Raw genomic sequence first — 22,732 nt, forward strand, 5'->3', positions numbered from 1 at the left:
AGAACTGTTCACCCTTATGAACCAGCATAGATAACAGACTCTCAAGCTGTTGGAGTTAATGTTTGGGAAATGTAATATTAATGTCTAACTTCACCCAAAACTATTTCTATGGCCGAAACTTAGGGGATCTGGAATACAAAATAACACTTCTCCATAGGTAGATGTTCACATGCTGTAACTATCCCAAACCAGGTTAGGTGGCGTATGAGGGATGATTTCCTGTTCAGACTGCTCAATGCTGAATCACAATATCTATCTCCCAGTTATTTTAACTATTACTTTATTTTACAACAAGCACTCATTGTAGAAAAAAACTGCGATCCGAGTGCAGCGTCCGTATACACAGTCTGGGATCCCTATGGATGGTTGCTGCTTTGGCCAGGCTGCATAAGCTGAAACATACTCAGCCTGGCAGCTGGAACTGGACAGATGGATCCAGGAAGTCCCCAGGGCCCGGAAAGCCTCCAAAACGGGGGCAACTCGCAGTTGTACAATCGTAGATGAACACAAACAATCGGGTTTGTATACATCTTTGATTCAGGCCTAGAGTCAGATGCAGAAGGCACTTGGGGAATGCAACTAGCTAGAGACTAAGGGGTATATGTACTTAAGTGCAGGTTTTTAGAAGTGGAAATATTGCCGATAGCAACCAGATTCTAGCTATTATCATTCTAGATTCTAGAAGGTGCTAGATAAAAGTTAAGTAGAATCTGATTGGTTGCTATGGGTAACATCTCCACTTCTAAAAATCTGCACTTTAGTAAACATAGCCCTAAGTGAGATTCAGAATACACTCCAGAATGCAATGAGCTGTAGATTAATGCTGAGTAAACACTAGACGATGTGTACCCAGCCCGACATTAGCAGCGACGGGACCGCCGGCATCGGCAAGTGCATACACACTTGCCAATGTGGGTAGCGACCGAGCAGCGGTGGGGGCCATGCTACATTCGACAGCATGGCCCTCACCTAAGGACATCCCCCATCGGCCCTGCACATAGGGACCAACGGATGTCGCTGAAGAGCGCGGATGTCGCGTGGGAGCGCGCATAGCCAGCGACATAGTGGGAACACATTAGATGATGTGCCCTTTATGTCAGTCTGATCTGCCGGTTTGTACAACATAACATCTAGTGTGTACCTAGTCAGATTCAGAATGCACTTGGGAATGCAATTAGCTGGAGACTGAAGCAACTGAAGCCAGGATACTGATCTCTAGGAAAGAAGTGTTGTTCTGCCAATGAGCATAGCTTCAGACAGGCATTAAATAGGGCACTCCTTGCGCCTATTGGCCAGGCAGGACATGTGAGCATGACTGTGGGAATATGGATGCAATCATTGGAAGCACCCATTTACCGCATCCACAGAAACCGCAAGAAAGAATGCCAGGCCCAAACGCAGATGGGCAAGTCCAGCCCTCAGGAATGCCAGCTGTGATCAGGGAGAACACAGACAGCCGTAAAGATGGCACTGCCAGACCCGGTAACGGGGGCTTTGACCTCGATGCGTGACATACTAACTTCATAAACTCCTTCTTAGTACCCTCTCAGGCTTACCTGGGTTTATCAAAACAAGAGAAAGGGGCTTCTCAGTATTCAAGAAGCTCCAAGGTTAGCGATAGTCACGCCTAAAGTGATGGCTTCCTCATGTGAAAACCTATTTAAACAAGGATGACTGTCCTAATATAGCTATAACTTTAACCCATAAACAAAGAGCCCTGGAATATAGCACATACTATTAGTAACTATGGTTACATGTAGATTAGATGCAGAAACCTTTTGTTCTAGCTTTTATACTACTGTCCAAGTAAATGTGACAAAATGGATGTGTCCTTTTCAATGGACACAAAAGCACAGATGTTTCATAAAGCAATGTTACGGGAAGATATTCTTTTACCATGTAAAGCCTCTGCTTGCTCTGTATCAGAGACCTCTTATCCTCTGTGCTTCCCTAAAGTGTTTTTTGCAGTTCTACAGCATTCTGTTATATTTGTATAAGTGTTCCCTACCTGTCGCTGGTGGAGTTGGTGATTGTATGGGCTGTGGTGACTCTGGGTCTCCTGGAGATTTGGGTTTTGGAGCCGGAATAATTTTCTTCATAAGAGGAGGCTGCACAGCCAGTCTGCTCTCCCTCTCCTGCCATTGAGCATAGTTATGATCTAGGGATGGCGGCAGTACTGCATTTGGTAACATGCTGCTACTGCAAAAAAAAAAAAAAAGCAAAACAAAAATTAGGAAATATAATGCATCTGCAAACTGCATTTTAAACAGAGCACCTCCAAAGCACTTGATTATGTAATTACCATTTTGTTAATGGGGCGCACTGGTAACTATTAATACCTTATTAAATGTAAGTTTCCACATGTACTGTAGGGTAGGTTTAGAACGTACATGTTGTGGTCATAATAGAACACTTCACATTCCTACTGGTATTAGGTATTCAGATCAATATTCTTCAACTCATATTTCTAATGATTCCTTTAAAATGCTGAGTAATTACCAGTCAATATCCTACAAATTACTATGCACTTTAGTATCCAAATACGGCCTCAAAGTGTCAGTTGCTGCTGCCTGCCCAGGGGTAGTTGTATATGGTTATGTACTAAGGGGCAGATTCACAGTTGGCCATAACTGCTCTTGCATTGTGTGCAGGGAGCTATGTGCATAGTTGTACACATCTATGTGACCATTTCACAGCGGCCATCATTAATAGCGCACAGTTATCCCTAGTGCAATATCTCTGGAAAAACTTTTTTTTTTTTGCACAAGTATCTGTGTAATTGTATTTAGAGAGGGCCGTCAGTGTATTTGATGAAACATATTTACATTTTAGAATTATGCATTTCTGAATATTCCACTTAATGTGTCATAATCTGCGGTTACAGAGGAGGAGGACATGGGAAAATGTAAACACAACATTTCTACAGAAAGACAGAAACACTAATGGAATAGCTTCCCATCAAACACTGAAAGCCCTGTTAATTCTACCCTCTAACACCATTTGTTCTGTGTATTCAACATCATTGTTTAATACATATTAAAATAAGAACGAATTCATTCAATAAGTCAATAGAACTATTGCAATATGTGCATCTCCTCCTTCCTATCAGTGCAGCTTCCCGACAGCCCCAAAGGAAAGATGCAACACCATTACCAGGCTGTGTCATGTAGGAAATAATATACAATATATCAGTGGTTCCCAAACTCTGTCCTCAAGGCACCCCAACAGTCCAGGTTTTCAGGATATCCTTACTGTAACACATGTGATTCAGAGATGTAGCCTAATGCAAATGCAACAGCATAATACTCTCACAGATCGCAGTTGCTAAAATATGCTAATGCCTTCCAAAGCGCAGCTGAGCATAGGGATGCCCACTGCTGCCTTCTCATATCCGTCCGACGACGTACAACAGCGTAAACATCGGTAACATCGACGTACATCGGGCAGCCATGCTGTATATATGTGGCAAGTCTGAGCAGCCGCATTAACTGCAGCTCTCCCGACACGCCGGAGATTGCAATGTCTGTCTAATTTACTGTATGCACGTCCATGTAACGGCGTTTAAACAGTCAGACACGCCTGAGCTTGCATAGGCCCCTCGCTACCACCCCCAAATGGTGACTTCCTGTCACTGAATTTGCGAATGGATCCTCTGTGCAGGCGTGACTACAAAACAATCACTGCAATGGCAAACAATCGCTCCATCTGCATAAAAATCGGCATTGGGTCCATCTCCGAATAAGGCCCTTAATTAGTACCTCGGTCAGTTTGGTTATACAGTCTATGGACAAGTGTGGATATCCTTAAAACCTGGACTGTTAGGGTGCCTTGAAGACAGAGTTTGGGAACCCCTGCAATAAGCATTCACTACCATCCTTATAACATGCCGAAAAAGAATACACCAGAAATCCAATACACTTACTTGCTGGTAACCTTATTTGGCTCCCAAAATCTGGACTTCTTTACACTGAACCATGGGAAAACGCGCTCCATTTGCTGGGCAGAACGAAGAAATATGAACAGACAGATTAGTTTGAGAGAAAGGATCAGTTAAAGAAATGTTATGCAGTGCAGGAGAGAAGCCTCAGTGCAGCCGCCACTGTGCTGTACAGTATAAAGCGGCTAAACACCAGCAACTTGAGAAACCCACAAAACTGCCTACAGATTCTAATGTATATTAAACTTGGGCCACTGTTTAATTTAAAACAATATGCAGGACACCGTATCAAACCCTCTTGCATCATATTAAAGATAAGTCTGCCTGAGCAGAGTGTCACAGGCGGTCGTAGGTTGGTAACTGCAGTTTACCATTTAATGCAGTGGTCAGGGAACAGGGGTAAATTACCCCACATGGGGTAAAAATTAAATACTGGGGGTAATGGACGGACAGAAGGGCATGCATATGAATCATTCTATAATATAGGATGATTCATATGCATGCCCGGCTGTGCCGCAGGGAGGCTCTAAGACGGACGCCCACTGCGATGTTATTACCAGCGGGCGCCCGGCTCCTTCCCTGCAGCGCCGCGTTAGCCGGAGGCTGGAGTTCTCTTCTAACCTCCAGCTGCCGCCTCTCTCCATGCGCACTATGGGAGAGAGGTCATGACGTCTCTCCCATAGTTCCGAGAAGCAGCCGGCGGACAGGACGGTGGCAGATGCAGGAGTGGGGATAAAGTTAAGTAGGGTTTTTTTTTTTTTTTTTTTGTACAAGCAGGACTACAGGGGCATTATATGGGGGCACTACTACAGGGGCATTACTACAGGGGTATAACTATGGGGACACTACTACAGGGTCATAACTATGGGGGCACTACTACAGGGTCATAACTATGGGGGCACTACTACTGGGGCATTACTATGGGGGCACTACTACAGGGGCATAACTATGGGGGCACTACTATATGATTTCCTTCCTTTCAAATCAAGGGGGTAACGTCGTCGTATCTAAATATATTTTGGGGTAAAAAGTAAAAAAAAGTTCCCTGACCCCCGATTTAATGGATTCCAAACGTACAAGATGCAGATTTATTTGTTATATTATCAATCAAAACATGTAAAAATATGAGATATGGTAAGAACTTACCCTTGTTATCTCTATTTCTACGAAGTCCATAGGGTTCCACAGGATACCTTGGGGTATAGGCGATGGCGGCAAACATCGGACACTTCAGAGTTAAAGTTTTCAGCCTCCCAGGATGCACTGGGGTCCCTCTCCTATACCCTGCCCCCAAGCCAAGGCATCTCAGTTACGTAACAAACAATAGGCCGGAGGAGGAGAAGAAAGAGAGAGAAGAAAGTTCTGGAACACACAAGAATCACATTCTCACCAGAAGGAGACGGAAAAAAACGGTGACCAGATCAAAGCCCATCTGCAGTACAGGTGCGACGTGGAACCCTATGGACGTCGTAGAAAGAGAGATAACATATCTCTTATTTTCTACTTCAGGGTCCATAGGGTATCCACAGGATACCTTGGGGATGTCCCAAAGCAGTATCCTTTAAGTGTGGGGAGGCTCCTGTGCTGAAAGGAGAATCCACCGCCCGAAGGAAGCATCCTGAGAGGCGAAGGTATTGAATGCATAATACCTCACAAAGGTATAGACAGAAGACCACGTGGCTGCCTTGCAAAGCTGAACAGCAGAGGCACCACGGCGGGCTGCCCACGAAGGACCCACAGACCGAGTAGAATGAGCCCTAACAGACGACGGTACAGGAAGGCCCTCCTGAGTGTAAGCCTTAGAAATCGCCATGAGAATCCATCCTGCCAGAGTTTGCTTAGAGGCAGGCCAACCCTTCTTACGGAAACCATAGAGGACAAATAAAGAATCCAACTTTCGTAAAGAATTGGTACGGTCAACATAAATCCTGAGAGCACGTCGAGAGGTCTGGGGAATTAAAGGCCGGCGCTATAATTTCCTCATTAATGTTGAAACTAGATACCGCCTTAGGTAGGAAACCAGGGAGACTGGGAAGTACCGCCCTATCTCAATGAATAATCAAAAAAAGTGAGGGCGATATGAGAGAGCCCCCAATTCTGACACCCTTCTGGCCGAAGCAATGGCCAGAAGATACAGTCTTAGCTTAGCCCAGTGGTTCAAAAGGCGGTCTTTGGAGAGCCCTCAGGACCACAGCCAAATCCCAAGGAGCCACTGGTGGAACAAAGGGAGGCTGAATACGAAGTACATCTTGCATAAAGGTGCGGACATCAGGAAGGGTAACAATCCTACGCTGAAACCACACTGACAGAGCAGAAACCTGCACCTTCAGGGAAGCAAGGCGAAGACCGTGATCTAAGCCCGCCAGTAGGAAAGCCAAAACCCTGGATATCCTGAACACCTGAGGATCACAGCCTCTAGGGCGACACATTTCAAAGAAAGTATGCCACACTCTGTGGTAAATTCTTGCAGATGCAGCAGATGCAGGCTTCAGAGCTCTGAGCATGGTGTTAACTACAGAGTTTGAAAAACCACTGGACCGTATGAGGGCCGTCTCAACAGCCACGCCGTCAAAGACAGACTACTCAGGTGCGGGTAAAGGCAAGGACCAAGAGACAACAGGTCCGGACATTGAGGCAACAGCATCGGAGTGTCTATGGAGAGACTCCGAAGATCTGAGAAACAGTGACGTCTGGGCCACGCTTGAGCTATCAACAGGAGCGTGCCTCCTTCTTGCTTGAATTTTTGAATGACTCGAGGAAGAAGGGAGAACGGAGGGAAGAGGTACGCAAACCTGAAGGTCCACCGGATCAACAGAGCGTCTACCAGAAGAGCCTCCACGTCTCTTGTTCTTGACCCGTACACAGGCAGCTTGTTGTTGTGTCGGGAGGCCATGAGGTCTATTTCCGGAGGACCCCACTTGTTCACCAGTAGTTGAAACACCTCCTGGTGAAGAGACCACTCCCCTGGATGCACGTCTTGACGGCTGAGAAAGTCTGCTTCCCAGTTGAGGACTCCCGGTATGAACCCTGCCGAGATGGCAGAGATATTGTCCTCCGCCCAAGCCAGAATGCGACATACCTCTGTCAGTGCCACCTGACTTTGTGTTCCTCCTTGGCGGTTTATGTAAGCCACCGTGGTGGCGTTGTCCGACTGTACCTGCACGGGTTTTCCGTGGAGAACATGTCTTTCTTGCTGAAGAGCTCTGAATACTGCCCGAAGTTCCAAGATGTTTATTGGAAGCGCAGATTCTGCTGGAGTCCACCTGCCTTGGAACAAGTGTGGACCAGTCACTGCTCTCCAGCCTCGGAGACTGGCGTCCGTTGTCAGAAGGACCCAGTTCGCTCAGTATCCAGAAACTATCTGCCCAGCGCTCCATGGCTCTGGCCACCCAGCATACGGCCATAGCCGGTCTGGAAGCCCCTCCAGCAAGGGAATAAATGGATTTTAAACATATTTCCACCTTGCGATCCGTAACATCTTTCAAGGAGGACATGGAGGGCATAGGCAATGTAGCACTCCTCACTAGGCGTGTAAAATGAGAATCCACCTGTGGAGGGGTTTCCCATTTGGAAAAATAATTATCCACAAATGGGTATGCAAAGCCAAGTGATTTTGAGGCTGGAACCGCTTACCCGGATTTTTTCACGCCTCCTCTAAATGATCCACTAACTGACCAGATAGAGGAAATACAGTGGCATTGCCCTTAACATCCTTAAAGAAGGCCTATTTGGATTTAGCCACGGGGGGATCCTCATCCTCAATAACCAAAGCCGCACGGACTGCCCGTATAAGGCCAGGTATATAGATTTTAGACTTAGACTCCGCCTCCTTTGCACGAAGGGGCTCTTGGTATGAGAAGTCAATAATTTCACAGTCATCAGACGTCATGTCATCATCATCATCATCATCATCATACTGAGCCGTCAAGACACTGAAGGCCGCTTAGAAGGTGGCAATGGTGATTCCCCCTGTAAAACGTCCGTCAGGTGCTGTACCGTAGTGAACAATGAATTCACCCACACAGGCTCCTGCGAGACCTGGGGAGCGATAACGGGAGACCCTGAGGTATCACCAACTCCCTGGGGAACCCCTGCATGGGTGATGAGACCACCGCCTGCAGTAATAACCCCATCTGGGGAAATGCAGGGGGCACCGCCAACTGGCCCACAAGGGTTGTAAGTGCCTTAGCAAAACAAGCCCAGGGCGGTTCCTGTACAGGCGCAGTGACAGAAATCGGGCGTGATATGAGATAACATGCTCGGCATAAACCCTCGGTGTTCACATCTCCCTCCGCTAACAGTACATTACATGTGGTACATTTTAGCTGAAGAGGGTATTCCCGTTCACTCCCAGACGCGTGTCCCGCCCCCCTCCCCGCGGCTGCCGCTGTGTGTGTACGGGCAGTCTGCAGACCGCTCGTACACATCTGCTAATGGACAGATATGTCTGCAGACATTATCTGTCCATCGTCTGAGCAGCACAGCCAATGCGATATGTCGGAGATTGCCGACGTTCACCGACATATCGCGGATACACACTGCCCGACGGGCAGCAGATACATTGGCCGATCAATTGATCGGCCAATGTATCTGTCAGTGTGTACCCAGCTTAAGACTCTCATGCAGAACAGACATCCGTCTGAGAGCTAATAACTATTTTTCTTTGCTATCTGATGTTGGACATCGACCCTAGAAAAATCATCCGCTGAGTAGGTACTAGGCTGGCTTTCTGTTGGGTGATGATACACCAGTGAGACTCTAAGGACTGGACCTTAATCTGCATATGGGCCTGGTGTAAAGTCAAATATCTGTAATTAATATGTCATCCAAGTGAGGGATGACCGTCACACCTCTGCATATCCAATGAGCAGCCACCGCTGCTATGATCTTTGTGAAAACCCACCGTGTTGTTGTCAGGCTTAATAGCAGCATTCAAAACAGATAATGAGGAGACTGAACTGCAAGTCTGAGAATGCACTGGCGACTTTCCCTTATTGGGACATGTAAGTATGCATCCTGCTGTCCATGGAGATAAGGAACTCATGCCATGCCACTTATGACCGATCTCAGTGATTCTATTTGTTCGCTCAAAGATGTGTGTTTAGGGCTTTCAGGCTCAAAATGGGCTGGAAAACGCCATCTGGTTTCTGGACTAAAAAAAGTTAAGATTCTATTTGTTGCTGTTCTGGGACGGTTTATACCATCCCCGGGGAAACTGAATGACCACCATCAGAGATGGTCTTTTGAAGAAATCCTGTGGTGAAATAGGGTCTGGGGAATGGCTTCACAACATATATGACGTAGTGCTGCCCTAAAGGGGCCTATGCACTAAGAATATCTGGAATATGAAATGAAAGAAAATTGAGGACCCCTAGATTTGAAAGCATTACAAGGTAAGTGCTCTTTCTTCCTGTTGCGTCACTAATAATCTTAGTGTTCCCGCTAGGCTATTTTAGGAGGGCGCCGCGCCCTGCCTGATTTAAAAGCGTTGAAAGGTGCCCTGCTTTCAGGCGAATTTTGCTTTACAGCGGTGGTCCAGGACCTAGCCAGCAGTATGTGTGAAGCCCTCCCGTTTTGTGTAATCAAGGAAAATTGCATTTGTGTTTTATTAGAGAAGGGTTTGAGTGGTATGGAAGGGTTATGTGTAGTTATGAGGCTTTGCATGTCTGACTATTCACGCCCACCCTCCTCTCCCTTCTGTGCCTGTACAGTACAAGTTTAATTTATATAAATTGCAATAACTTGTGCTATGAAAAAACTCTGAAAACATTTAAAAATAAAAAAAAACTTTTAACAATTATGCTATACAGCTATTCTTCTTAATTAATGGAATGATATACTTGTGCAATTATTGTATCCCTACATACAGTGCATCCGGAAAGTATTCACAGCGCTTCACTTTTTCCACATTTTGTTGTTACAGCCTTATTCCAAAATGGAATAAATTAATTTTTGGCCTCAAAATTCTACAAACAATACCCTATATAATGACAACGTGTAAAAAGTTTGAGATTTTTGCAAATTTAATTAAAAAAAAAAAACCCACTAAGAAATCACATGTACATAAGTATTCACAGCCTTTACCATGAAGCTCAAAATTGAGCTCAGGTGCATCCTGTTTCCACTGACCATCCTTGAGATGTTCCTACAGCTTAATTGGAGTCCACCTGCAGTAAGTTCACTTGATTGGACATGATTTTGAAAGGCATACCCCTGTCTATATAAGGTCCCACACTTGACAGTGCAAGTCAGAGCACAAACCAAGCATGAAGTCTAAGGAATTGTCTGTAGACCTCCGAGACAGGAGTGTCTCGAGGCACAAATCTGGGGAAGAGTACAGAAAAATATATGCTGCTTTGAAGGTCCCAATGAGCACAATGGCCCTCCATAATCCATAAATGGAAGAAGTTCGGAACCACCAGGACTCTTCCTAGAGTTGGCCGGCCGTCTAAACTGAGTGATCGGGAGATAAGGGCACTAGTCAGGGAGGTGACCAAGAACCCGATGGTCACTCTGTCAGAGCTACAGCATTCCTCTGCGGAGAGAGGAGAACTTTCCAGACGGACAACCATCTCTGCAGCAATCCAACAATCAGGCCTGTATATTAGAGTGGCCAGACGGAGCCACTCCTTAGTAAAAAGCACATTGCAGCCCACCTGGAGTTTGCCAAAATGCACCTGAAGGACTCTGGTCTGATGAGACAAAGATTGAACTCTTTGGAGTGAATGCCAGGCGCTATGTTTGGTGCAAACCAGGCACCGCTCATCAATAGGCCAATACCATCCCTACAGTGAAGCATGGTGGTGGCAGCATCATGCTGTGGAGATATTTTTCAGCGGCAGGAACTGGGAGACTAGTCAGGATAGAGGGAAAGATGAATGCAGCAATGTACAGAGACATCCTGGATGAAAACCTGCTCCAGTGCGCACTTGACCTCAGACTGGGGCGACAGTTCATCTTTCAGCAGGACAACGACCCTAAGCACACAGCCAAGATATCAAAGGAGTGGCTTCAGGACAACTATGTGAATGTCCTTGAGTGGCCCAGTCAGAGCCCAGACTTGAATCCAATTGAACATCTCTGGAGAGATCTTAAAATGGCTGTGCACCGACGCTTCCCATCCAATCTGATGGCAAGAGGAATGGGCGAAACTGCCCAAAGATAAGTGTGCCAAGCTTGTGGCATCATATTCAGAAAGACTTGAGGCTGTAATTGCTGCCAAAGGTGCATCAATAAAGTATTGAGCAAAGGTTGTGAATACTTATGTACATGTGATTTCTTAGGTTTTTGTTTTTTTTAAATTAAATTTGCAAAAAAAACTTTTTACACGTTGTCGTTATGGGGTATTCTGTGTTGAATTTTGAGGACAAAAATGAATTTATTCCATTTTGGAATAAGGCTGTAACATAACAAAATGTGGAAAGAGTGAACCGTTGTGTATACTTTGCGGATGCACTGTACCTGCTACTAAGCCCATTACAGAAAGTTAAAAGGGAGCCAGTAGAGACACTCACCCTTGTGAAGAAGGACTTCACCATGCTATTTGCCTTCTTTAACTCCGGATGCCCTCCATCTGCATTCATAGCGGCCTGGATTATCCTCACAATGTCATCGCTCATTTCCAGCTGAGAATAAGAATGGGGAAACTGATATTACTCAAATCATTATACCAGTGCTGGCACCAAAAAAACCAACTTTTTATCTATTTAAATGAAGGATGTTTCAACCAAAACTGAACATTCACAAAAATAAACTCAGTTTCCCAAAGGTTACTTTCCTGTATGGTATGAGGCTCAGGCTCTCCAGTAGGTCCCCCGATGCCCTGCATGCACTCTTTGCTGCACACCCCAGTAGACATCACTCACTTCAGTCCTGATGTCCCTATCAGTTTTTCGGAAAGGCAGCTTCTTATCCAGCAAATTATACATGGTCTGTGGGAGGGTGAAGGAGCAAGAGAAGTGATGGGTGTGTGCAGGGGACCTGCTGGAGAGCTTGAACACCAGATCCCAAAGAGGAGCTTTTGGGGACCAGGTTTAACTTCCTAAAACTGAATTCAGTTTTGGGTAGAATTATCCTTTAAAGCATCCACTGAAACAACAAAGGGACATTCGGAGATATTAGAATACGGAAAGTCAGCAGTGGCCACAATCTGCTACCAGAAAAATCACTTTTAAAAGTAAACTAAAACACAACCTAAAATAACAAAAGAAATTAATGAATCTGGAAAAACAGTGTATATTTAGGGATATCCATGTTTGAGTCCAGATGGTTAAATCAAATTGACTGAGGTACTAATTAAGTCACCTGTGCTCAAGCATCGATATCCTTCAAACCTGGACTGTAATTGCGGAGTTTGGGAACCTCTGCAGTAGAGTGTGTTATGTATAGATGCTCCAATTTAGCCCGAGTTTCCATAATCAAATACCTACTATCTAGCATGGATGAATCGGACTAGATGTAGAGGGGCTCATGTAAAGTTGGATGCAGGCCATCCTCCCCCGTAAAATACACAATACCCTATAAGAGACTTGGCTGTAGTGTTTGTATAAAAATTCTTCCGCTTATGACTCCCTATGCAGAGCGCAGAAGTGTTGGCAGACTACTGGGAAAAAAAAGTGTTCATGTGATTGGTGCAAAATATACACTGATGATGAGGCCAATCTACAGCTGCTTCTTGGCTGAATGCACCTGACCTCCTCCCACTGGCAGTATGTGGCTGTCATATTATATGAAGATGCCGTCACCCATTCACACGACTTAACTGAAATTTGTATTTTAATATTGTATGCTTATTTGTATTTCATTATATTTACACATTTATTAATAACAATGTCCAGACTTCATTATACGAGTATTCTGTACAACTGAGTAATAGGACTTCATCATTTACTACTAAATCTCTACATTAATGTCACACTTGGATGACACCAAGCATATGCTATGGTTTCCTCCTGGTGTAAACCTTAAATATAAGCTACGACTTCCTCCTGGTGCAAACCCCGCACATGCTGGATTGCTCCATGTTCAGCGTTCATATCACCAAACATGTAATAGGATTTTATTTTGTCCGCATTTAACTCTGTAATAGGCATCTAACTGTATACGAGCCCTTTAGTGTGCTTAAACCTGGGGGGTGATAAAGCTACCTCAGTTAAGGAGGGTAGGTATGAGCGAAAAGCAAGAGCATTAACCTAGTGAGAGTGATAAAGATTGTATAGGCGAGAGAAAGCCAGAAACTGAGAAAGCAGAGAATAGCCTGAACGAAGAATGGATATACTGGAACCCTAGCCCAAGCAACAGGACCTGCCTATGCATGCGTAATTTAGGAAACACCTTGTTGCTGTTGTTATTATAGATGGGTGATAATACCAATGTATCCTGGCCAGGAAGTGTAGGCATCTAAAAACTTACCACAGAAGTGTATCTGCCATGGTCCATCTTCTTCTTCACACCCTCCAGGTCCAGAGGAGGCTGCTCATCTTGCTTGCCAACTTGGGTCAGAACAGGCGGATCTGGGCCCTCCGGAGAGCTTCGGGAAGGCATGTTTTCTTCCGGCTCTGGATTTAAGTCAGGCGGTTTTGCTGCCTATGAGATAGTTTTTATTACTATCAGTTATCCGCACTCTTTCCATTCAGCCCCTATTTAATGGACTTCCATAAGCAACCAAAATTAAACTGGGAATACGCTATGTGTTTGACATGGTTGATTACCGTTAAATCCATTTCTATTAATTCTATCTGGGGGAAACTGGATACCATGGGGTGTAGAGAGCGCTGTTCAAGGAGCAGGCACAAACTTGTCTGGGGGCTGCCTCCTCACCTTCTACAATCCATACTGCCAGAGTTTGTTTTTTTTTGTGCCCAAGGAGTGGACCCCATTTTAGGAGGGGATGTCATTCGAACCTATTAAAGATGTCACATTGAATTATCAAATGGATATTTTATCAGGTTGGGTATGGAATGCCGGCACTCGGGATCCTGACAGGGTTAGGCTACAGACACCTGTCAGTCAGTATCCTAACCCTCCCTCCCCGATGCCTAATTCTAACCTCTCCCTCCCTAAACCTCCCCCCTTAGTGCCTAACCCTAACAGGTGTTGGGATTCCGGCGCCGGCATTCTGAGTACTGGAATCCCTGCAGTACTTATTATGACCACATCCCGTTTTAACACTTTTAACATAGAACACTTAAACACTTAATAAAGAACACCAAGAACCATCCCTGAATTTGTCAATATGACTTTATCATTAAGTTTATAGTGTTTGTGTTGTCTGACCAAGGAACCTAAACTGCATCAATACTAATAGTTAAAGAAAAAAAAGGAGATTTCGTACTCAACTGGATGTCATGTCTCACCTGCCGGTAGCGCAGCAGATGGCTAGATGTGCGAGAATTCAGAAGAGCAGTTACAACATATTTGAGTGAGGCCTGTAACTCATTGGTCAGTGCCAGCCTCCACTCTGCAGGGTGATGCTCAGTGCAGTTTATACAGGTGTAGGCCACACTCTCAGGCAGGTTTGAAAGAATCTCATACATTTCATCTGAGGGGAAAAAAAACATTTGCTCCTTAACTCTCACACTGCCAAGTGCTCCACCAGCACCCACAGTAATGAACAGGTTTTAATGGAAACCTAACAAAACAAAAAAAGATTGTGTCACACAGTACAATGTTAAGAATTAACAGAAATGCAAGATACTTTCTTGATATAGATGATAATGATAGATATAATCTATATCAAGAATCAATTGTTTTATCCTTTTCCCCCTGAGGAAGTACAAGTGACAAAACGCGTATGGGGCTGTGTTACTGGACCCTGGTTACCTTAAGGATCTCCTCTTTTATTTCATGCTCCTGGATTTCCAGAGACTTTGGATTTTGAGATAAGCTTTTATTCTTTCTTGTTGATGTATGTGCAATCTTCTTTATTCTGTATTAAACTGCCATAAAAACTACACTATATGGTCTTCTGTTCTCCAAGATTTGAAATATTCAAGGTATGAAAAATACTTCAGAGATGATGTACTAAGATATCTGGAGGATCGGTTATAAACAGATCAACCTGAAACATTAACCGTTGGGTATCAGCACATCTGAACTTTACTGTGCACCAGCTTAATTTGAGCTTTTTATATATACTACACTGTTAGTGGCCTACTCCTTTATGTTGTTGAAGATGAAAATACAGCCACTAAATAGTATAACCTAAATTAAAATAAATGAAAACATTTGCTTGAAATTGGGAGTATTTAGCTTTCTCGCTTTTTCTTTCCATTTTAATATTTCAACACCAGCTTTGCTCTGTAACCCTTACCCCCTACTCTTTTACACCAAAATCTGATCAACAGCAGCCCCAGTGGTTACATACTTCTGTATTGAAACTTTATTAACATCAGCATAGTGTCTTCTTTCATATAGTTTGTATTTTTTGTTATGTACTGCAGATTTACTACAATTACTTTTAGTGTAAAAACACGCAGCGGAAGAGTTTACAATAAGTGTTGATTGAGACACACTTAAGCTGGGGAGACAACTGGCTGACCTAACGACCATACACTCTTACCAATCACTCAGCCGATGTGCATGCACTGACATCACAACTGGGCGGGAATTTACATGCCCGCCCAGTTCAGAGGTCAGTCACCGGCTGGTCCATGCAACAAGTGAACAGGCGGTGAGCGGGTCGCCTGTACACACAGACAGATGTGCCCATATATCTGCAAAATATGTAGCCATCGGCTGTGCTGCAGGACTGATGTGATAGGTCTGTGAATGTCGCTGTTCACAGACATATCATCTGTACACACCCGCAGATGCACTACAGATATATATTGCCCGTTCAATGGAACAGACGATATATGTCAGTATGTACCCAGCTTTACAGTGCTTGATTAAGGACACTTTCATATTTGAATATCTATGTTTTGATAAAGATTTACATAGAACAGAAAACAGCACACAACGAATATCTATAGAGCTAGGCATAAGTGACATTCAGTTTCTATGTGTACTAGATAGATTTGCAGGAAGGGAAGTTAGTTTCTGCTATGAACTTACCAGTCAGGTTTTCACATTTGGAATGTACCCAGCGATCACACTTTCCGCACTGCATCATCTTACTCTCATAATCATCATCGTCATAGCACTTATTACACAAAGGACAGAAGTTCCCTGTAATAAAAAAATAAATAAAAAAAACTATGAAGGACGTACCGGCAGAGTGAATATGATCTGGGCTAAGCTCTCCCAGTATTGCATAAATACAATGCACAAACACCATTAGAATGAACATGTGAGTTTACAAATCTCCTTACTGCCCGTTAGACACCAAGCTATGCATTCAAGGACACTGGTCTTCCCTGTGTTGCTGCTCAGATGGTGGGTACACGCTGGCTCTCACTATCCTTCAGACACTTTTGCAGTTAACAGCACTACATTTCTTTAGAGGTGAATACCCTAAATTCACAAGTAATGCATTAAATCTCTTCCTTGAAGACTTAAATCATATGACAGAATCACATTAATGTCAACACGTTAGGATGCGTGAATGCACACTTAAATAAGTACAGTAACATGCCCATGTATCATACGAAGATTGCACCTCTACCTAGGTGGATTCAGAGTGCGGAGTACAGCTATTTAGATCTCCCAATGCAGTGTGTGAATTTATGTACATGCTTAATTATATTCTAGTTAAAAAATGACTAATCTTTGTGAATACAGTCTCAAAAAGCTCCTATGACAGTGCTTATAAATGTCTCTCCTTAATTTAATTTGTGTTATCTGCCATGAATTGCATTACACGTCAGCTTCTTTACTCTCTGTGGGACTAGGAAAGGTAGAATTCATGGATACCCTATGGTGTTACCTTTAGCAAATAGTTTGGCACAGTCGTGGCACAGGGAGAAGTCATGTGACCACTGTGCATCCCAGCCTTTACCCGGTGTGGTGGACCCGCAACTCTTACATCTCACACATTTTGTGCAGATCTGAAAGAAAAAAGGTTCATATAGACAGGTAAAAGTGATAATAGTATTACACATGTACGCATCATAAATCAAGTTCTGGCACTGTCACTAGGAGGTTCTCCCATTGTTTTTCATTCTCACATCTTGCTCCAGTAGATAAATTATCAGCATGTGTTACTGTTTGGCAACAGTGTATGGCTGAATGCCAACTGTGGGCTCTGTGCCTGTACTGACACTGCAGGAACAGCCACATGACTGCAGAGTTAAATATGTTCTTCTTCATTTAATGGGGGACACCCCTACAAAATAGAGATAATCTACCTAAGTCCCCACACTATTTATAATACAGCAGTTTGGAGATATATCCTGGTCCTCCCTTGAATACACAACAGTGGAACAGAAGAAACTAAAAGGTACACATTAGACGATATGTCGTCCAGTCCGGCCGACATATTGTCCACATCGGTAAATGTGTACCCACTATGGACAACCATTCGTGCTCCCACAGGTCGTCCATAGGGCTACATGTAGGGCAGACGAAAGGACCCAGCTGCCAACACCAGGCAGATGAATGGAGCTGGTGCCCGACTTATTGAGCGGTCGGGCACCAGATAATGTAATGGATACCGGTAGCTCGATAAGTCGGCCTGTCGGCCTGTCGGCCGTTGCATGGCTGGGTACACACATTGGTAAGTGTGAACCCAGCTTAAGAGACATGTTTTGTCTCTGACTGTATACATTTAAGAAGCAAAATCAAGATAACATAAAAAAAGTATATCCAACAGAGATTTCTATAGCTGCTACAGGTTGCATTATGTATTAAAGTGGATTCAATACACTTGTGTATGTAGTGTACAGACAGACGAACATAACTCACCCAGACTCTCTTCTTCTTGGTGGGTTTTGTGGGGTAATTAGGTCCCAGGCACTCTGGGTGATAGCTGTTCCGGCACTTATTACACTCAAGTAGCTGCTACAAAAAGAATAAGCGCACAGAGAATTGGAGACAGAACACAATATTTATGTAAGTAATGATAAACCTGATGAAACTGAAAATGAGGTATGGGGTTATGCAGAACGCATAAAGCTACACGTAAATGCGCACACGGAACCAAATGCATGTATTCACCTGTATGCAACTCTGCAACCTATGCGTACGCTTGGTGCGATACCCATCATCAGTACACCGGCACCAACCCCATCCTTGCTGGAATCGGTTAGTCTGGAAACGGGCGTATTCATGCTTCCTAACAACACTGCTGAGCCTGTTCTTCCATTGTCACAGTGAACGCCATGTTACAGTACAGTTACTCATACTTTAGTGGCAAGTGGATATGAGACTAAATTGCATGCGCATAGCGAATTAATGCCAAATATGCTCCACAAATGGGCGTATGTTGAAATCTGCATCAGCCCCTAAACTCCCTGAGGGTATCCTAGTAAAAAGTCACAAGTGGGGATAAAAAGCCTGTAATTGAATAACCAGTGATATATTTCTAAGCGTATCATAAAGGTTTTCGTTTTAAGACATATTGGGAACTGGCGTTGTTGCTATATTCTTCAAACACAGCCGCGGTGTTGTTCAGTTTGGTCTTAATGATCTGCAGATTATTTGCTTATGTGGCATGTGATGTCCTTAAGGCCATGGATCAGAATACAAATGATGTGCACTTTGTAATGGGTCAGTTTGATGAAGGTGGCGGACCACCGGATGGAGAAGTATAACACAAAGAATTCATCAATGTCATTATCAGTACTATAGAAGTTTGGGCAAATTTAACTTAATTCCATTATGGTGACACTCCCATACCATTGATAAGTACCTTGTTGGGCTGCTGCTGTCTACCACAAACGTGGCAAAACCTGCAGTTCCGGCAACACCAGTTCTCCAGCTGGTCCTCAGACGGTCTCTCTCTTTCCTCCAAGCAAAACCGGTGAAAGGGTTCGCAACACACTTGGCAGTACACAAACTAACAGATCAGACGAGGAAGTAAAAAGAACGAGAGTGTTAGACAAGGATAGTGACAGCATCAGGGTGGGGGGAATAAACATACGGACAATTAAATGAGAAGGTAGATTAGCAAAAACAACAAACTAAGAGCAGAGCAAACAAGGCAGAGATCGAATCCTACTGCTTGCAAGACTGATAACTAGAGAAGCCTGGAACTGACTGGCCAAATATCAGTAATGACAATGCAAACTCACCTCCACATTTCCACTGCTGGCACAAAGGAAGCACACCACTCGAGGGGTGATTGGTACAGTTGTAAGTATGCTAAGACCACCCATCTCCCAAACATTGGCCACCTCGCAATCCTCCTGTAGAAGCAAGACAACCAATTGTAACCTGGATATATATATATATATATATATATATATACACTAAATGATTATTTTTGACTTTGCACTATGCTACTTACAGAAATGATCAGTGTGAAGGGTGGTGTAGGCTAATAACAAACCTTAAACTCTACACGAATCCTATGTACCCCGTCAGATGAGGGCTTCTGTCTGGACGTGCTGCCATTACACACATTAAGGTGGTTGGAATTCAGGTCAGGTTTGATGGGAGCCAGTGGCTTCTCCTACAAAAGCAAAACATTAATTGCATGGGTCAGCATGGAAGGAAGAGACCAAGGTTTTATTCTAACATATAGCAAGTTTTATTACAATCTAACAGAGCATTTATCTGTCATAGTACATTCCTCTCAATCAGCAGAATCACATATACGATATATAATCCTGTAACAAAACTACAGGATGATAATTCTTAGTCAATGAAAATATTAAAACAAATAGCACAATAATAACAACCAAAAAAAGTTATTATTTCTGAATATCATCCTATTTTATATAAATATGTTCCCCAAGTGATAAAAAGATATGTAAATCATGTATTCATTACCCTGGGGTGCTGGTGAATTACGTACATTACATATATTTGTATCTTAAGGGAAAAAATGGATCTGGGGAAGTTTGCAGTATAAGTAGAAAGATAACAATGCACTGGCTACTGATTACTTGTAAGGAAAAGTGGACCACTACATGATGGAACTGCGCTGTGGCAGATCATTAATCTTCCAGTCCAAGTTACCCGTAAGAAATGTCGCCCAACGATAATGATTTTCCGTGCCTAAAAATAGTATTGAGAGTCAACAAAAAGGGAGTGTGTCTGGGTGTATAGCAGCAAGGGATTGGACGGCTGTGGGGTGGGGCTTATTTCTAATTGTTGTAAGGTATGTGTGAAAGGTAAGTGTGTCTGCATTGATGTAGATGGACGAGTACTCTGAGCAGAGGAGAAGGAGCAGGTGTCAGCTGCAGGAAGCTGGGCAATCAGATGACAGAGTGTGCATCTATGTACCTAAACGGCTGGTCAAATGGGAACCAAGATGCACATCTACTTGCAATTATTGGGAGACAGCCCAGGAAAATAAAAGCCTACTGAGGTGTATGGAGAAGAGAAGTCCTATACAAAAGGTAAAAATCATACCAAAGACTAACTTCCTACCATGCAAAAATTACTTCCTGCAAGAAACAAAAATGTTTTTGTTGTTCTAAAATGCTGCTCACAGATTAGCTCAATTTATGGCTTTAATTAAAGCACGAAAGTGAGAGTCACTCAGGTCTTTATTACAGAATGCACTTTTGTGTACTTGCAGGCTTATACTAGACAATATAGGACACGAGTCATGGCAGCAAAAAGGATAGGGTCAAACGACACTACATAAGGTATGCCACAATGACACAAACAAAGATGGCTACTTAGTTTCTAAAAGTGTACTCGATAGAAAAATTATTTACTTTGTTACCATAGATTAAGGTTTAATGTCAAAATGTTCTCTTTAGCGTGTGTAATGCATATACACCCTCAGATATTGGTAGAATTGCGAGCAATGTCCGTATTTTTATGGTAAGTGGGAAAAATAGTAATAAAATAGAATTTATCTACAGATTATACAGTATCTCATCTACTGCTATTATAATACAATCGCTTTATAAAGGAGTACTGCAGAGTGAGAAACATAAGAAATAAACTAAAAATAGGCGCTGGTCAGTTATAAAATGTATTAAACAATATAAAATAAAAACTAAATATAAAAACACAATTAAAATAATGTAAACTGCTTGCATATAACTGCACCTTACTTCTAAAAAAGCCAATAGAGATGGCAAAGTACTTTCAGCTCCTTTATTGGAAAACCTAACTCCAGCTACCGAATATATACATGTGAATCAAATGACTAACTTCATATACTGTTTCTATATTTCAAATTGAAGCAAAAAAATGTGTATACCAATAGCCTTTAATAGGCAGTAATTTTCTGGAAGTCCAGCAACAGATGTAGTTAATTGTTTCCAGTTAGTAGTAACATTTGTTAGTTTAGTAACAAGTCAACAATGTAGCACAGCAAATATTTAGTTTAAGAGGAAACTTTGTAAGCCATAGTTCACATTAAAGCATGATTGATTAAAGCTGGGTACACACTAAAAGATGCGTACCCAGCGATGCGATGGGCAAACCACCCCACCCCCGCCAACGGCCAGACATATTGATCGGCCGGTATGCATTAGACGATTCGGTGCCCGACATGTCCGCCCTTGCCACATCCTGCTGCATGGGGTCGTCAGCAGCATCGTCAGGTTGAGCTGCATGTAAGGCCGACCTGACAATGCGGCTGACAACCAAATAGGAGCGCACCGCAACGGCCGACATAGTGGGTACACATTAGCCGATTTTGACGATATGTCAGCCCGATCTGCCTGGTCGGCCCTAAAAATCGTCTAATGTGTGCCCAGCTTTATTCATCTCATCCAGTATATTTGGCCAGTGATTTTCCTCTATGCTGTGATTTAAAAGCTTGGCTACAATAAATAGCAGAAAGCAGGACGATTTTGCAAGCCGCAGCTCATAGCATTTAATTGCAGAAAGCAGGGAGATTTAGATGATTTTATGCATGCTAGCAGTTTAGATTATAACTCCATCTCTTGTAGGATCCACATTGTATGACCAGACTCCAAATGGAACACCAATCAGCCCCACCATTCACAGGTGTCTTGAAATGCCAGCCAGGGCAAGGTCCCAATGGGAGGTTAATTACCTCGGTGTAAACTTGCACCAGTCCAATAACAGCAGCCAGTGGTCCCTAAAAGGTATTTAACCAAGGACAAGACCAGAGCATGTTCCAAAACTTGCTGTCAGGCGACCCACAATGTCACGGGGACCCTTACTGAGAAGATGCAGTAGTGTGATAAACCCTATGCGTCACATACAACGAATCTGTCGGTAACGCAGGCATGAGGTTGACATTCTGGTAATCCATGAATCTGGACCCAAACATCAGGCAGAGCCCCAAATCCTCCTCCCACCAGCTGCAAGGGGAGAAGCGCATCAGCGAGATGATGAAGGTTGAGTTCAGAATAAAAGGAGGGAACCCAGCCTCTGAAACAAGAGCTTGAGTGGGGAAGCAGAGATGTTTCTTAACCACTACCAAGAGAAAGTAAAACCAGAACATGAAAGGATGCAGCTGATCTCTATATGCTAGGACTCAGAAGTGAAAAGTTAAATTCTTTGGGCTAGATACAAACAGACATGAGCTTCCGCAGCTAAGTGAATCTGGCCCTTTAGGATTAGATGCCCTTTAAGAGTTCTCTGCAGCCACAACTGTACATAAGTATTGCCAATGCCTACCTTCTCCTTGGATTTTGATCTCGGCAAAAGCCCCAGCCTCACAGATAACTTCTTCTGTTTGTTGTGGTCAGAGCCTGTAAATAAAGAGTTGATCAATTTAAGAGGAAACTTTGGTTATTAGAAAAAAAAAAAACTAAACAC

General features: G+C 43.5%; 1 protein-coding gene across 1 annotated transcript in view; it reads right to left on the bottom strand.

Annotated features, from left to right (window-relative positions):
- Positions 1–22,732, bottom strand: part of KMT2A (lysine methyltransferase 2A) — a 104,708-nt gene that overhangs the window by 71,500 nt on the left and 10,476 nt on the right. The window contains exons 7-18 of the mRNA XM_088464002.1: positions 22,592–22,665; positions 19,365–19,487; positions 19,108–19,221; positions 18,726–18,872; positions 17,780–17,875; positions 16,803–16,923; positions 15,992–16,105; positions 14,293–14,477; positions 13,349–13,522; positions 11,452–11,562; positions 3,923–3,996; positions 2,009–2,199 (exon numbers count right to left, since the gene is read on the bottom strand). Coding sequence (XP_088320128.1) covers positions 2,009–2,199; positions 3,923–3,996; positions 11,452–11,562; positions 13,349–13,522; positions 14,293–14,477; positions 15,992–16,105; positions 16,803–16,923; positions 17,780–17,875; positions 18,726–18,872; positions 19,108–19,221; positions 19,365–19,487; positions 22,592–22,665 — 1,524 coding nt within the window. The remainder of the gene's footprint in view (positions 1–2,008; positions 2,200–3,922; positions 3,997–11,451; positions 11,563–13,348; positions 13,523–14,292; positions 14,478–15,991; positions 16,106–16,802; positions 16,924–17,779; positions 17,876–18,725; positions 18,873–19,107; positions 19,222–19,364; positions 19,488–22,591; positions 22,666–22,732) is intronic.

Source organism: Taudactylus pleione, unplaced genomic scaffold (assembly GCF_031769625.1).
Source record: "Taudactylus pleione unplaced genomic scaffold, aTauple2 ptg001559l, whole genome shotgun sequence".
NCBI classification, from domain to species: Eukaryota; Metazoa; Chordata; class Amphibia; order Anura; family Myobatrachidae; genus Taudactylus; species Taudactylus pleione.